This window comes from Lampetra fluviatilis (assembly GCF_964198595.1).
Source record: "Lampetra fluviatilis chromosome 45 unlocalized genomic scaffold, kcLamFluv1.1 SUPER_45_unloc_1, whole genome shotgun sequence".
Lineage (NCBI taxonomy): Eukaryota > Metazoa > Chordata > Hyperoartia > Petromyzontiformes > Petromyzontidae > Lampetra > Lampetra fluviatilis.
In genome coordinates this window covers 1,282,567-1,296,996 of record NW_027620425.1, presented here as the reverse complement: position 1 = coordinate 1,296,996, position 14,430 = coordinate 1,282,567, and the positions used below count along the sequence as shown (strand labels likewise).

Genomic DNA, 14,430 nt, shown 5'->3' with positions numbered 1-14,430 from the left:
TCTATGCTGAAGGGCGTGGCCTATTTATCCCAGCAACTGTATGAAGAGATGTACCATTTATACAGGTAGGATAAACAGTTCCACACTGCCCACCAGGGATTCTTTGTCTGTGTCTTGCATAGCCCCTTCCAAACATGTACGCTCTCGGATTGGTTGAAGTGCGTCACGTGACCGCGAGCCAGCAGCCAACCAGAGGTGCGCCCCTCCCAAACATGTACGCTTCCGGATTGGTTGAACCACGTTCCTACCTAGATTTGAAGGTTTCGTGACTGCAAGGATTCATACTCTTAGTTCTTTCGGTAAAGCCACGTAGGTAAAAAATAAAGTTCAAATTAATAAAAATAAAACAATAAAAATCACGACGTTTCGGAGGCAACACAAGTCTCTGTCATCAGGTGGGACCGTCACAGTCAGATTTGCTGCATCAAGTGAAGGCGGGATTCAAGGTGTAAGCTCTTAAGTACCAGGGGGGGGGGCTAACAGAGGGACGGGGTACTCGTGGTCGTGGTCAACGACATGTTTGTGCGCATGTTACTGTGGATGTACATAATAGAAAAGGAACGAAAATGCCCATGTTTATACCAGTGTTGGCTGACAATTAAGAGAGTACTGTTAAACGTTAGGGATGTTAACACTCGGTAAAGTAAAATAGTGCCTGTCAGATAAGATGGTCCATCTGTGGTGACTGTTACATTGGGGAAACGAAATGTCATGTCTCTGATCGTGTCCTCGAGCACAAGTCAGATTTGAAACACGGCAAAATTGAGTCTTCCGCCGTTGCCGATCATTGCTACAACGCGGTGGGCTCTCATGAGATTGTTTTCTCCGAGACTAAGGTGCTCTGCAAACCCTCTGGCTACCATCAAAGGGTTGTACACGAAGCCATTCAGATATACAAACACAGACATAATTTCAACCGTGATGATGGGTACAAACTTAGTAATCATTGGAAAGATGTTATCAACCACGAGTACCCCGTCCCTCTGTTAGCCCCCGCCCTCCCGATACGTTCCATTCATTGGCTACCACATTCTGATAAGCCCCTCCCCCCCTCCCCCCTCAACTGGTACTTAATCCCTCCCTCACTTGATGCAGCAAATCTGGCTGTGACGGTCTCACCTGATGACGGAGACTTGTGTTGCCTCCGACACGTCGTGATTTTTATTGTTTTATTTTTATTAATTTTAATTTATTTTTTTACCTACGTGACTTTACCGAAAGAACTAAGAGTATACACGTTCCTACCTGCCCACTCCGAAGGAACGGGTTTCATAACACAAACACGCTGGTTACACTATCAATCCCACCGTTGCGCTTACTGCCATTTAGCTGCAACTGAGACCACAAACGAATAATGGACGTTATTTGACTATTGTTATTGGTGAGGTTTATTATAAATTGCATCGACAACGTCAATCCCTGTACCGAGTTTACAGCGAGTAAACTCCCATAAGTGAAGGCAGGGAATTGGTCGCTGAGAAATGATGATAGAGATGTCATTGGAGGGAATGAGGGAGGGGTCATGGAGATGATAGGGGACGTCGCCAAGAGTGACGAGAGCAGAGATCTGTGGATTGAGATATAATGGTACAAGGAGGGAGCTGTGTGGGATGGACGTGGAATAAAGGGACTGGAACCCTTACCTGTCTCTGCATGTTGGTGTGACGAATATTCACCCCCCCCCCCACCCCCGCTTTAAAACTGGAAACGATTATTGAGCATTATTATAGCTTCGCAATGGTACAGTCAGATTATAAAGTCACATTATATTGAAGAAATGAGACCAGACATGAAAATATGTTTCATCTGTTTAGTCGATTAACTACATGCAATAGGGACACACATTTACCACATCCTCAATACGTCGTTTTGGATCATGTCGTTCCATTTGAATGTATTTGATGTAAAAAAACACTTTATATCAGAATCAGATGTTTAGTTCCAGAATAAAACGCCCTGAGGTGAGAAGGGATTTTTCAAGGGAGACTCGGCCGGCAGACAACATCAAATCATTCCACAATTGAACAAATTAGTTACAAGAGCGCAAAACTAGTTACTACTGGCCAAGACTAATTTGAGTATCTATAGAAATTGATAGAAGTAAAAATAATTTTAACCATTCAGATAGCTACAAACTTAGTGCTTCTTGGAAGAGAATCATGAAATAACAAATTGTTTAAATGCATACCTACACAACGGGGATCACCGTTGAACAATAGCAGGGACGTATATTTAGTGCACACAATCGACAGTGGGAACACGAGCAATAGGCTTGCATAGACAGCATGCTTAATGTACGTGAAGTAGCATATGAATTACTCAACTTGTAATGGATACCCGTAATCATGTATGCGCATTCCTAACCCCCATCCACCTAAATTCGCGCAAGAAAAGCTCACAAGTGATGTCATCACATCTACCTATCTTTTTTAAGGAACGAAACAAGAGTATTTATCCACAAATCTGTCTGGCAGCCTGATGCAGCTAGTTATAATGATTGGCGAAACGTCGTACTCGGATTGCAAATGTTGTGGCGTTGCTCTCCAATCCACCGGTGTGCTGTACGAGTAACGAATTGGGATGTTGTGTTCACGTGAGAAACCTTAATAATTGGCTTTGTAAGGTGCTGGCAGGTTTCATGACGCATTTATATATTTACGCAATCTAACAAAAAAAACTTGTATATGGATGGTATTGGTCACGAAAGCCTACGTGTTAAACTTGTGACGGTAGAAAGTGACCAGAGGCACCTACAGTTCTAAGGTCATTACTTAATATGGCACTCGTCAACACTATGAATTTCAAGATGGCGATGATAGTGAGGCTAAATTGACCTTTTACTTTGAGGCCATGTTAAAAAGTTTAAACAAAAACTCAAAAAATCACTTAAATCCGCAAATCAATTGACTATCAAGGCCTCGTATCGGGACCGTGATTGCATTAACGAGGCGCTTGTAAGTAGCTCGGCTGATAAACGGCGGCTCACACAATGGGCACGCGTGCTTGGAACTGCCGTCCATGCAATGAGCGAATCCTCGTGGCAATTGGCTCGCAGTGATTGGCCTGGAGAGGAAGATGGACGGAGGAACGCGTGCGTAATTATGCCACGTGACATGAGCTCCCTCAATGGACTCTCAACTGACTCATATGCGAACCGTGATTGCATTCATGAGGCGTCAGCGCGCGTGGCTCGGCTTATTAACGGCTGCCCACACAAAATGGGCGCGCCGTGCAGGAAGCGCCAGCCATTCAATTAGTGAATCCTCGCGCTGATTGGCTCGCGATAATTGCCTTATCCCTCCCACCCCCACGATTGGCCAGGGATGGGAAGGTACGCCCACGTGATTGTACCACGTGATGTGTGCTCTATTGCATATAAAGGAGGGCGGAACCATCACAGAATATCTGCGCTTCACGGAGTTGACTTCTGAGGTAGGTGTGGCGCATAGCGGAATACGATTTTGGTACGGTGGTTGCTTTGACCGTTTCAACCCATTTGTAAAGTGCTCACGAAAAATTTCAGTTGCGCTTCTTTGTCTTTAGACACATTAACTGGGTGCTTTTGCCGTTTAATGGTGTGCACTAGCTTTTAAAAAATGCGCAGGTTTTATATCTCTGCATTTTTCTCAAACCATCTCTGTTGTACCGTTTCTAAATCTCGCCTACCACGGATAATTTCCGTGGTTGAGAATCTGCTGTAATTTGGTTCATTCGCATAGTGTGCCTATCCACTGGGGAAACTCGTTTTAAACGTGCCTGAAATCTGAGGGTTTCATGGTGGAAGCTAAACCCTGCAACTTTAGAATTGCAGTTCATGGGAGTTCTCCGAATTCCGTTTTTGAATTGTGGTCTGCCCCTGAATGTTTTAAGACTTGTCTAACTTGACAAGTTTACAAACCGTCTTATCTTGTCTTGCCTTAACCCTAATCTGATTCGATGCCTAAATGACTGGTCTGGATTTTTCCTACTCTAAAAGACCTCTACTAGGCATTTTTGAGCCAGGATGGTTTTGTCTGGGCGATCTGCATATTGATATTTGGTGGTTATTGGCTTATAGGATTAATCTGGTTTCCCTCGCCACCTTAACCCATCTGCTTCTGTTGCTATAACCCGTGTAGGTCGACCTGCAGCCAAGTGCCTGGATCGTCTCCCTGAGCTTTTGACTATTCGTGGAAAGCAAAAGGTATCTGTGCTACCGCTCCCTACATGATGCGTGCAGCCCTATTACATTCCCAATGCTAGATGGGTTACTCTGACCGTGTGGCTTGAGGGTTGTGGAATGGGCCTGTACTGTATATCCTGCTGGTTAATGTAGGAAGATAAGGTAGAGTTAATTCTTTTTTGATACTCCTGGCTACCACAATTCCATGTTCAGTGGTGGGATCACTCGCGTGCACTTTGTGCAGAGCAATCTTGTACAAGCAAAATAACAATCTAAAATGGTTGACCTGAAGTTTGCTTATTTTAATTTCCAAATTGCGAAACCACAACTATAATGATGAACACGAAAGGAATGTCTATTGGATATTAATATGGTGCCCAAAGGTTTGCAGAACTGAATTGCAAAATGTTCAACTTTAAGATGACTGATACGTTCTATGGTGCACTGTACTAATGCTTGTGTTTGTTCTCGGACAACCATAATGTCGTTGGGCTTTAAACATTCTTGCCATTCTCTCCTTTGTCTGTTCCAGGTTGACATAATGTCGTACCCACTTACGCTGCACATCATTGGAGGCCAAGGTGGAAATGCGTTCTCGTTTGATGGGAGGAGCAATGCGGCCACGCTGCAGAAACTCTCCGTGAGCGTTGGAGGCTGGCAAGTGAGGGGCGTGGAGGTGTGGCTGACTGACGGGCGAAGGCAGAAATTCGGCACCGTGGACTTCTCTGCTCAGCAGTTTGAATTCCAGTCGGGCGAGTTCATGTCGCAGCTCTCCCTGTGGGGCAATGGGGCCGGCACGCGTCTGGGTGCCATCAAGTTCAGAACTAGCCGCAACCGTGAGTTCTTTGCCAAGATGACGGACTGGGGGCTCAAGACCGAGTACAAGATCGACGTGGGCTCTGGCGTCTGCTTGGGTGTTGGGGGCCGAGCGGGTGCGGACATCGACTCCATGGGCTTCCTTTTCATCAATGATATAAAATCGTCGGTGATCCAGAACATGAACTACCCAACTATGCACCAGGTTCTGCCTAACGTGCAGATGGAGGAGATTAAAGAAATGGAGTACATAAACGCCACCAGCATCGTGCAGTCTCACACCTTCCAGAGCTCCAAGAAGATAACCAAAATGTCATCGTGGTCTACGACCAACAGCATCGAGTTCACCTTCAGCCTGACCGTCTCGGCCGGCATCCCGGAGGTCGTGGCGGTGGAGACCGGCTTCAGCTTCACCGTGGGCTCATCGAGCACGTACAAGATCGAGAACACGGAGGAGCGGATGGAAACTCTCACGTTCCCCGTCTCGGTTCCTCCGCACAAGACCGTCACCGTTGTCGCCAACATCGGGCGTGCAAACATCGACCTCCCGTACACGGCCCTGCTGCGCATCACCTGCATGAACGGAGCTGTCTTTGACGTGCCCCTGAGCGGCGTCTACAAGGGGCTCACCTACACCAAAATGACCGCCCGTGCTACTGAGAAATAGAGCAGCATTTTGTACCGTTTTTGATCAAATGTTCTGAGCATAATTGTGGCGACTACAAATAAAAGCCTTCTGCATTGCACCTGCAATTTTCTCTTTGCATGTTCGTGGTTGCATGTAAGGAATTTACATGTCTACTCATTTTATACTTTATAGACCTTTATTTCACCATTTGCTGTGGTTCTTGGCAGGGCTTATTTTGTAGTTCCATTGAGCTTTCATATCTTGTTCCCCATTCTTGAAATGGTGGGTTAGTGGCATGGTATATTGCCACTGAATTTTAGCATTGTCAAATGACAATGCTATGCACCATGTAAAATAGGATTGCATTTAGAGATGATCAATACATTCCTAAATGGCTGCTTGTCATGCCCTGTTGGTGGATAATAGTAAAGATTGAATTGATGTCCCTGTCCAAGCATTAACAAAGACTTGTCACAAGGCACTTCGTTATTCTTGCTCCCAGATCTCATTTATAATTATGCAGGGAAGCGGTTTCAAAGAATCACCAACAACATTGCTCGTTTTTTAACAATGTGCAGCTCTGCCTTATGACCTTGACAATGTCTAACGTCAGGACACATGTAGTGCATGGTGACTCTCCCTTTAAAAATTGCCATTGCGTTAAACTTCAGTCGCTACAATAGTTGCTCAAAATTGTGACTTCTGGGTTTGTAACTTCGCTGGATTGACACTTTTACCTTTTTAAATACGTCTACTGCATTGTACAACGGTTGCCTCAACATGGTCATGTGATCAGGTGCACTTCAATTTGGATTGCAATTCTTAACCAGTTAGGAATTTTAAATGCTCGCAATGGTCAAATGACGAGATTAACATCGACTAATACTTTCGGTGTGACTATGCAACTTTTATTAGTTGCACTATCAATCCCACAGTTGCACTTGCTGCCATTTCGTGGCAACTGAAACCACAAACGTAAAAGTGACCGAACATTATCTTTCTTATTGCGGTTAATTATAAAGCATTGACATCAATCCCTGGACCGACATTACCGGGAGTAACTCTGAGATGTGAAGGCAGGAGATTGAGGAGATGTGTGACGAGAGGGAATGATAGAGGGGCGAGCGCTGTGGATGGAGAGAACTGGACAGGAAGGAGTGGAGCTGTGTGTAATGGAGGTGGAAAAAGGACTGGAACCCTTTACTGTCTGCGTGTTGGCTTGAATACCCGCTCCACCCCATTAAGACTGGTAACCATCATTAAGCATAATGGTTTTGCAATAGTACAGCGAGATTATAAAGTCACATTCTGATGAAGAAATTAGACCAGACATTAACGTATGTTTAATCTGTTACGTCTATTACATATATGCAAGATGGACACACCTTCCACACGTCCTCATTACGTAGTTTTAGGTCATGTCATTCCATTTAAAGGTGCTTGACGTCAGAAAACACGTTCCTTTGGAGAGGACAGGTGGGAACTTGGTTGGACAGCGCATTTGTGCACGACAGACAGACAAATAATCCCTGGTGGGCGGTGTGGAAGCTGTTGTTCCTACCTGCATAAGTGTGTCGTGTATAGTGTAGTGAGTAGGTTAAACGTTGAGTTTTATAAGGGCACCACGGGGTGACCAGTCCCACCCCTCCCACCCCCCACCCAACCCCTCCCAACCCTCCCCTCCCCACCCAACCCCTCCCAACCCTCCCCTCCCCATCCAGCCCCTCCCCACCCTCCCCTCCCCACCCAGCCCCTCCCCACCCTCCCCACTCCACCCCTCCCCACCCTCCCCTCTCCACCCAGCCCCACCCCTCTCACCCCCAACTGAATCACCTTAAGGCTGGGAATGTTGAATGAAACACGAGGCAAAAAGATCCGCTTTTTTCTTTTCAAGGTTTCCATTTTATGAATGGAGCCACCCTTCCCCAGTTCCATTTTGTGAATGAAATATCGCCCGTCTGCTCATTGGCCCGAGTCGCGGCGGTGCCCCCCCCCCCACCACTACCCCCCCCAACCACTAACCCCCCCCCCCCACAACTAACCCCCCCTCTACCAACCCACCGCTCCCATTGGTAGGCGCCCGCGAGCCAATGGGAGGGCTCTGGTGGGGCAGGGCCATGCACGACAGACAGACAGACAAATAATCCCTAGTGGGCAGTGTGGAACTGTTGTTTCTACCTGTAAAACATCAAATCAGAATGAGAAGTGTATTTCTAGAGTAGAGCCTCTTGACTCAAAATATCATTGTTGAAGGAGACCCACCAGCAGACAATATCAAAGCATTCCACAATTGAACAAATAAGTTACAGAAAATATATCCAGAGGCACGTTCAGTTCAAATGTCTATACTCAATAAGGCACTTATTAACAATGTGAATTACAAGACGGCGATGGTAGCGAGGCTAATTTGACCTTTTTGCGTGTGGGTCATGTTAAAAATAAAAAAATAACTTGAATACACAACTCAATTGACTCTCACGACCTGGTATCGGGACCGTGATTGCATTAACGAAGCGCGTGGCAGTGGCTCGGCTCATGAACGGCGCCTCACACAATGGTCGCGCGTGCGCGGAACTACCACCCGTGCAATGAGCGAATCCTCGCAGTGATTGGCTCGCTGTGATTGGCCTGTAGGGGAAGATGGGCGAGAGACACGCGCGGGTAATTATGCCACGTGACGTAAGCTCCCTCAATGGACTCTCAACAGACTCATATGGGGGCATATTCTTAGGTTTTTTCGGTAAAGTCACGTAGGTAAAACATCAAAATTAATAAAAATAAAATAAAATTTATACAGGTAGGAAAAACAGTTCCACACTGCCCACCAGGGATTCTTTGTCTGTGTCTTGCATAGCCCCTTCCAAACATGTACGCTCTCGGATTGGTTGAAGTGCGTCACGTGACCGCGAGCCAGCAGCCAACCAGAGGTAGCCCCTCCCAAACATGTACGCTTCCGGATTGGTTGAACCACGTTCCTACCTAGATTTGAAGCTTTCGTGACTGCAAGGATTCATACTCTTAGTTCTTTCGGTAAAGCCACGTAGGTAAAAAATGAAGTTCAAATTAATAAAAATAAAACAATAAAAATCACGACGTTTCGGAGGCAACACAAGTCTCCGTCATCAGGTGGGACCGTCACAGCCAGATTTGCTGCATCAAGTGAGGCAATGATTCAAGATGTAATCCCTTAAAAGCAAGTTGAGGGGGGAGGAGAGGGGGGGGAGCTCATCAGAATGTGGTAGCCAATGAATGGAACGTATCGGGAGGGAGGGGGGCGGGGCTCAAGGACGGCACGGAGTGCCACGTACAACGCATCGGGAGGGGGAGGGGGGCGGGGCCAAAAGGATGGACGACGGCGTGGACGCGGTTGTGCGCAAGCAACTACTGCTGCACACGCCAACGCATTGGACAGAGAGGGGGAGGGGAGGCCAGATACACATGATAGAAAAGAACGAAAATGCCCATGTTTATACCAATGCTGGCTGAACAATGAAGAGAGTACTGTTAAACACTGGGGATGTTAACACTCGGTAAAGTAAAGTAAAATAGTGCCTGTCAGATAAGATGGTCCAAAAAAGTGTAATTAAGTCTTTTTTGCGTGGTTGATAACACATATGGGGGCCGTGATTGCGTCTATGAGGCGCTAGCGCGAATGGCTGGGCTCGTTAATGGAGTCTCACGCAAAATAGGAACGCGTGCAGGAAGTGCCACTCATCCAATTAGTGAATCCTTGCGCTGATTGGCTTGCGATGATTGCCTTCTCCCTCCCACCCCCATGATTGGCCTGGGATGGGAAGGCACGCCCGCGTGATTGTACCACGTGATGTGCACTCCCTTGTACATAAAGGTTGGCAGAACCAACAGAATATCTGCGCTTCACGGAGTCGACTTCTTATATAAGTGTGGGGCCTAACGTTACACGATTTAGGAACAGTTGTTGCTTTGGCCTTTGCAAACCATGTTTTAAGCGTACTTGAAAAGTTTCACTTGCGTCTCTTTGTCCGTAGATACATTAACTGGGTGCTTTTAATTTTTTTTAAAAAAATTTCGTAGGTTTGCTCTCCCTGCATTTTTCGCAAACCACCCATGCTCTGTACTGTTAATATTCCTCACCTGCCATGGATGATTACCGCGGTGAGAATCTGCTGTAATTTGGTTCATTAGCATAGTGTGCCTATCCATTGGGAAACTCTTCTTTACTGACCTGAAATCTGAGGGTTGTATGAGGAAGCTGAAAGCCCTGCAACTTTTAAATCGTCACATCCACCTCTAAGACAGTTTCTGGGAGTTCTCTTAATTGTTTAAAATGTAAGGCTGGTTTAATATGACAAGTTTTGCAAACCATCCTATCAAATTGCCCCAACCCTAAATACGATTACACACCTAATGACCATCTCGATTGTGCCTGCTCTCTAAACGGCATCTGCTAGGCATTTTTGAGCCAGGATGATTTTTGCCAGGGCGATCTGCGTATGCAAACTTGGTTGTCTTGGATTGTAGGGTTCAATCTGATTTCCCCACACTATGTTAAACCAACTGCTTCAGCTAAGTCCCTGGATCGTCTATCCAAGCTTTTTATTGTTCGTGGAAAGAAAAAGGTATTTGTGCAACCGCTCCCTACAACCTGACATGTTCAGCCCGCCTTGTATTGCCAATGCTAGATGGGTTACTGTGGCCGTGTGGATCGAGGGTTGTGGTATTGACTATACTGTATATGCTGATGGATGTAGGAAGGTAAAGTAAAGTTTAAAAAAAATTCTCCCAGCCACCAATAATTCCCCGCAGTTCCATGAGCATGCATGCTTGTGCCTAACAGTTGTTAATTACTCAGTGGTGGGTTCAAAAGCGTGAACTTTTTACTGAGCAATCCTTGCAGAAGCATTATTACAATCTCGCATGGATGGCGTGAAGTTTGCTTATTTTACTTGCCAAAATGTGAAACCATAATTTACTTTAATTATGAACATAAAATAAATGGCTATTGGGTATAGATTTGGTGCCCAATATTTTTCAACCCTTTTGAAGTACAAAAAACACAACTTTAATATGAATGGTACACTACACTCCATTCGATGGTGAACTCTGATTGTTTATTGATTATCTGGCAACCATAATGGTTTCGGCTTTAAACATGCTCTACCTTCATCATGGGACCTCCTTTTTCAGTTCTAAAATATGAGAATAGGTTTTCCCCTTTCTCATTTTGGTACTGTCAACAGTAGTCCCATGATGTAGACGCTCACCCAAGCCAGACCAACAAAAAAACGTGGGCCACTTGTCATCCGCTCAAAGTCCTGGTTTGCACGTGCCAGTGTTGGGAACGAGAGCCAGAACCGTGTCGTAATTGGAAAGATAAAACAATGAAAGCAATGCAGTGCACCCAATACTTTTAATAATGTATCGATGACCACTCGTGTTCTTGAACGATCAAGGCACAGGGAACAAGGGTCTCAATAGTCTGGTTAAGAAACCTTGTCACTCCACCCTTGCAAGCGTTTCCAATTCCTAACACAGGATCGGAATTGGAATCCAGTTTGACGTGCACCAGGTCACATGCCCATGTAGAAGCAACCGTTGGACAAAGAAATCGCCATACTTTAGAAATGTAACCAAATGTCAATCCCAAGTTGCAACCCCAGAAAAATACGTGCACAACTAATGTACTTACTGGGAAGTTCAAAGCCGTAAAATTTTTTTTTTATGGGAAGTCACCATGCACTACATGTGCCCTGGCACGAGACCTTGTAAAGGTCACAAGGCAGAGCTTCACATTGTTAAATAACAAGCAACTGATGGTCATTCTTAGAAACCACATCCCTGCATAATTATTTGCGAGACATGCATTGCTCCCTGGGAGAAAGAATGAAGTGTGCCTTAACAAGTCTGTTAATGCTTGGAAAAGGACATTTCAATTTAATTTGTACTGTAGCAGGCGTCCGTTTTGGAATTATGCCCATCCTATTTTAAGTGGTGCATAACATGGTCATTCGACGCAAAAATTGTAAAAACATACCATGCCACTAACTCAGTTTCAATAATGGCCATTCAATGGGGACTAGAGGGTATGAAGATCAATGTAACTACAAAATAATCCCTGCCAACAGTAAATGGCGAAATATCGGTGTACAAACATTAGAACCTTGTAAAAATGTAAATTCCTTACATGCAACCACAAACATTCAAAGAGAAAATTGCAGTGCAACGCAGAAGGCTTTAATTCGTAGACAGCCACAATTATTCTTTCAGAACATTTGATCAAAAACGGTACAACTTGCTTCGCTATTTCTCAGTGGCACGGGCGGTCATTTTGGTGTAGGTGAGCCCCTTGTAGACGCCACTCAGGGGAACGTCAAAGAGAGCGCCGTTCATGCAGGTGATGCGCAGCAGGGCCGTGTACGGGAGGTCGATGTTTGAACGCCCGATTTTGGCGACAACGGTGATGGTCTTGTGCGGAGGAACAGAGACGGGGAACGTGAGAGTTTCCTTCCGCTCCTCCGTGTTCTCGATCTTGTACGTGCTCGAAGAGCCCACGGTAAAGCTGAAGCCGGTCTCCACCGCCACGACCTCCGGGATGCCGGCCGAGACAGTCAGGCTGAAGGTGAACTCGATGCTGTTGGTCGTAGACCACGATGACGTTTTAGTTATTGTCTTGGAGCTCTCGAAGGTGTGAGACTGCATGACGCTGGTGTCGTTTATGTACTCCATTTGTTTAATCTCCTCCATCTGCACGTTAGGCAGAACCTGGTGCAAAGTTGGGTAGTTCATGTTCTGGATCACCGACGATTTTATATCATTGATGAAAAGGAAGCCCATGCTGTCAATGTCAGCCCCCGCTCGGCCCTGAACGCCCAAGCAGATGCCGGAGCCCACCTCGATCTTGTACTCGGTCTTGAGCCCCCAGTCCGTCATCTTGGCAAAGAACTCGCGGTTGCGGCTCGTTCTGAACTTGATGGCACCCAGACGCGTGCCGGCCCCATTGCCCCACAGGGAGAGCTGCGACATGAACTCGCCCGACTGGAATTCAAACTGCTGAGCAGAGGAGTCCACGGTGCCGAATGTCTGCCTTCGCCCGTCAGTCAGCCGCACCTCCACACCCCTCACTTGCCAGCCTCCAACGCTCACGGAGAGTTTCTGCAGCGTGGCCGCATTGCTCCTTCCATCAAACGAGAAAGCATTTCCACCTTGGCCTCCAATGATGTGCAGCGCAAGTGGGTACGACATTATGTCAACCTGGCAGACAGAAAGGAGAGCATGGCAAGAATGCTTAAAGCACGAACCATTATGGCTGCCCGAGTGTAAACACAAGCATTAGTACAGTGCACCATAGAACAATGTACCATTCATCTTAAAGTTGAACATTTTGCAATTCAGGTCTGCAAACCATTGGCACCAGATTAATACCCAATATACATTCATTTCATGTTCATCATTATAGTTATGCTTTTGCAAATTGGAAATTAAAATAAGCAAACTTAATAAACTATTTTACATTGAGAAATCTTACAGCACAAAGTGCACTCTTGTGAACCCACCACTGAACAATTAACAGTTACTTTTAGGCACGCTCATGGAACTGCAGGGCATTATTGGTGGCCAGGAGTATCAAATAATTAACTCTACCTTATCTTCCTACATCAACCAGCAGGATATACAGTACAGGCCATTCCACAACCCTCAAGCCACACGGTCAGAGTAACCCATCTAGCATTGGGAATGTAATAGGGCTGCACGCATCATGTAGGGAGCGGTAGCACAGATACATTTTGCTTTCCACGAATAGTCAAAAGCTCAGGGAGACGATCCAGGCACTTGGCTGCAGGTCGACCTACACGGGTTATAGCAACAGAAGCAGATGGGTTAAGGTGGCGAGGGGAAACCAGATTAATCCTATAAGCCAATAACCACCAAATATCAATATGCAGATCGCCCAGACAAAACCATCCTGGCTCAAAAATGCCTAGTAGAGGTCTTTTAGAGTAGGAAAAATCCAGACCAGTCATTTTAGGTATCGAATCAGATTAGGGTTAAGGCAATACAAGATAAGACGGGTTTGTAAACTTGTCAAATTAGACAAGTCTCAAACATTCAGCGGCAGACCACAATTCAAAAACGGAATTCGGAGAACTCCCATGAACTGCAATTCTAATGTTCTGGGTTTTTAGCTTCCTCCATGAAACCCTCAGATTTCAGGTCAGTTTAAACGAGTTTCCCCAGTGGATAGGCACACTATGCGAATGACCCAAATTACAGCAGATTCTCAACCGCGGAAATTATCCGTGGTAGGTGAGATTTAGAAACGGTACAGGAGGGATGGTGTGAGAAAAATGCGGGGAGATGAAACCGGCGAATTTTTTAAAAGATCGTTGCAAACCATTAAACGGCAAAAGCACCCAGTTAATGTGTCTAAAGACAAAAAGGCGCAACTGAAATTTTTCGTGAGCACTTCACAAATGGGTTGAAGAGGTCAAAGCAACCACTGTACCAAAACCGAATTCCTCTAGGCACCATGCCTACCTCAGGAGCCAACTCCGTGAAGCGCAGATATTCTGTGTTGGTTCTGCCCTCCTTTATATACAATGGAGCACACATCACGTGGTACAATCACGTGGGCGTGCCTTCCCATCCCTGGCCAATCGTGGGGGTGGGAGGGATAAGGCAATTATCGCGAGCCAATCAGCGCGAGGATTCACTAATTGGATGGGTGGCGCTTCCTGCACTGCGCGCCCATTTTGTGTGGGCAGCCGTTAATAAGCCGAGCCACGCGCGCTGACGCCTCATGAATGCAATCACAGTTCGCATATGAGTCTGTTGAGAGTCCATTGAG

At 46.0% G+C, this 14,430-nt stretch overlaps 2 protein-coding genes across 3 annotated transcripts; one reads left to right on the top strand and one right to left on the bottom strand.

Annotated features, from left to right (window-relative positions):
- Window positions 1-3,357: 3,357 nt before the first annotated feature.
- Window positions 3,358-5,688, top strand: LOC144953786 (aerolysin-like protein). 2 transcript variants are annotated; one of them, XM_078884427.1, is made up of 3 exons: window positions 3,414-3,432; window positions 4,119-4,183; window positions 4,695-5,686. In XM_078884427.1, the coding sequence occupies exon 3, from the start codon at window positions 4,704-4,706 to the stop codon at window positions 5,643-5,645; it is 942 nt and encodes a 313-aa protein (XP_078740553.1). In that variant the 5' UTR covers window positions 3,414-3,432; window positions 4,119-4,183; window positions 4,695-4,703; the 3' UTR covers window positions 5,646-5,686. The 2 variants fall into 2 exon arrangements, with proteins under 2 accessions (XP_078740554.1, XP_078740553.1); XM_078884428.1 differs by lacking the exon at window positions 4,119-4,183 and having other exon boundaries at window positions 3,358-3,432; window positions 4,695-5,688.
- A 6,159-nt stretch (window positions 5,689-11,847) lies between these two features.
- On the bottom strand, window positions 11,848-12,827 carry LOC144953792 (aerolysin-like protein). The gene has a single exon (XM_078884436.1). It carries the CDS (start codon window positions 12,825-12,827, stop codon window positions 11,886-11,888), a length of 942 nt encoding a protein of 313 aa, XP_078740562.1. The 3' UTR covers window positions 11,848-11,885.
- Between the last annotated feature and the right edge of the window lie 1,603 nt (window positions 12,828-14,430).

Bases quoted from the DNA above. Each gene is read 5' to 3' on its own strand.
- LOC144953786 (XM_078884428.1), top strand. From the start codon at position 3,358: ATGTGTGCTCTATTGCATATAAAGGAGGGCGGAACCATCACAGAATAT. The intron at 3,433-4,694 runs GTAGGTGTGGCG...TGTCTGTTCCAG, and splicing joins TCACGGAGTTGACTTCTGAG to GTTGACATAATGTCGTACCC.
- LOC144953792 (XM_078884436.1), bottom strand. From the start codon at position 12,827: ATGTCGTACCCACTTGCGCTGCACATCATTGGAGGCCAAGGTGGAAAT.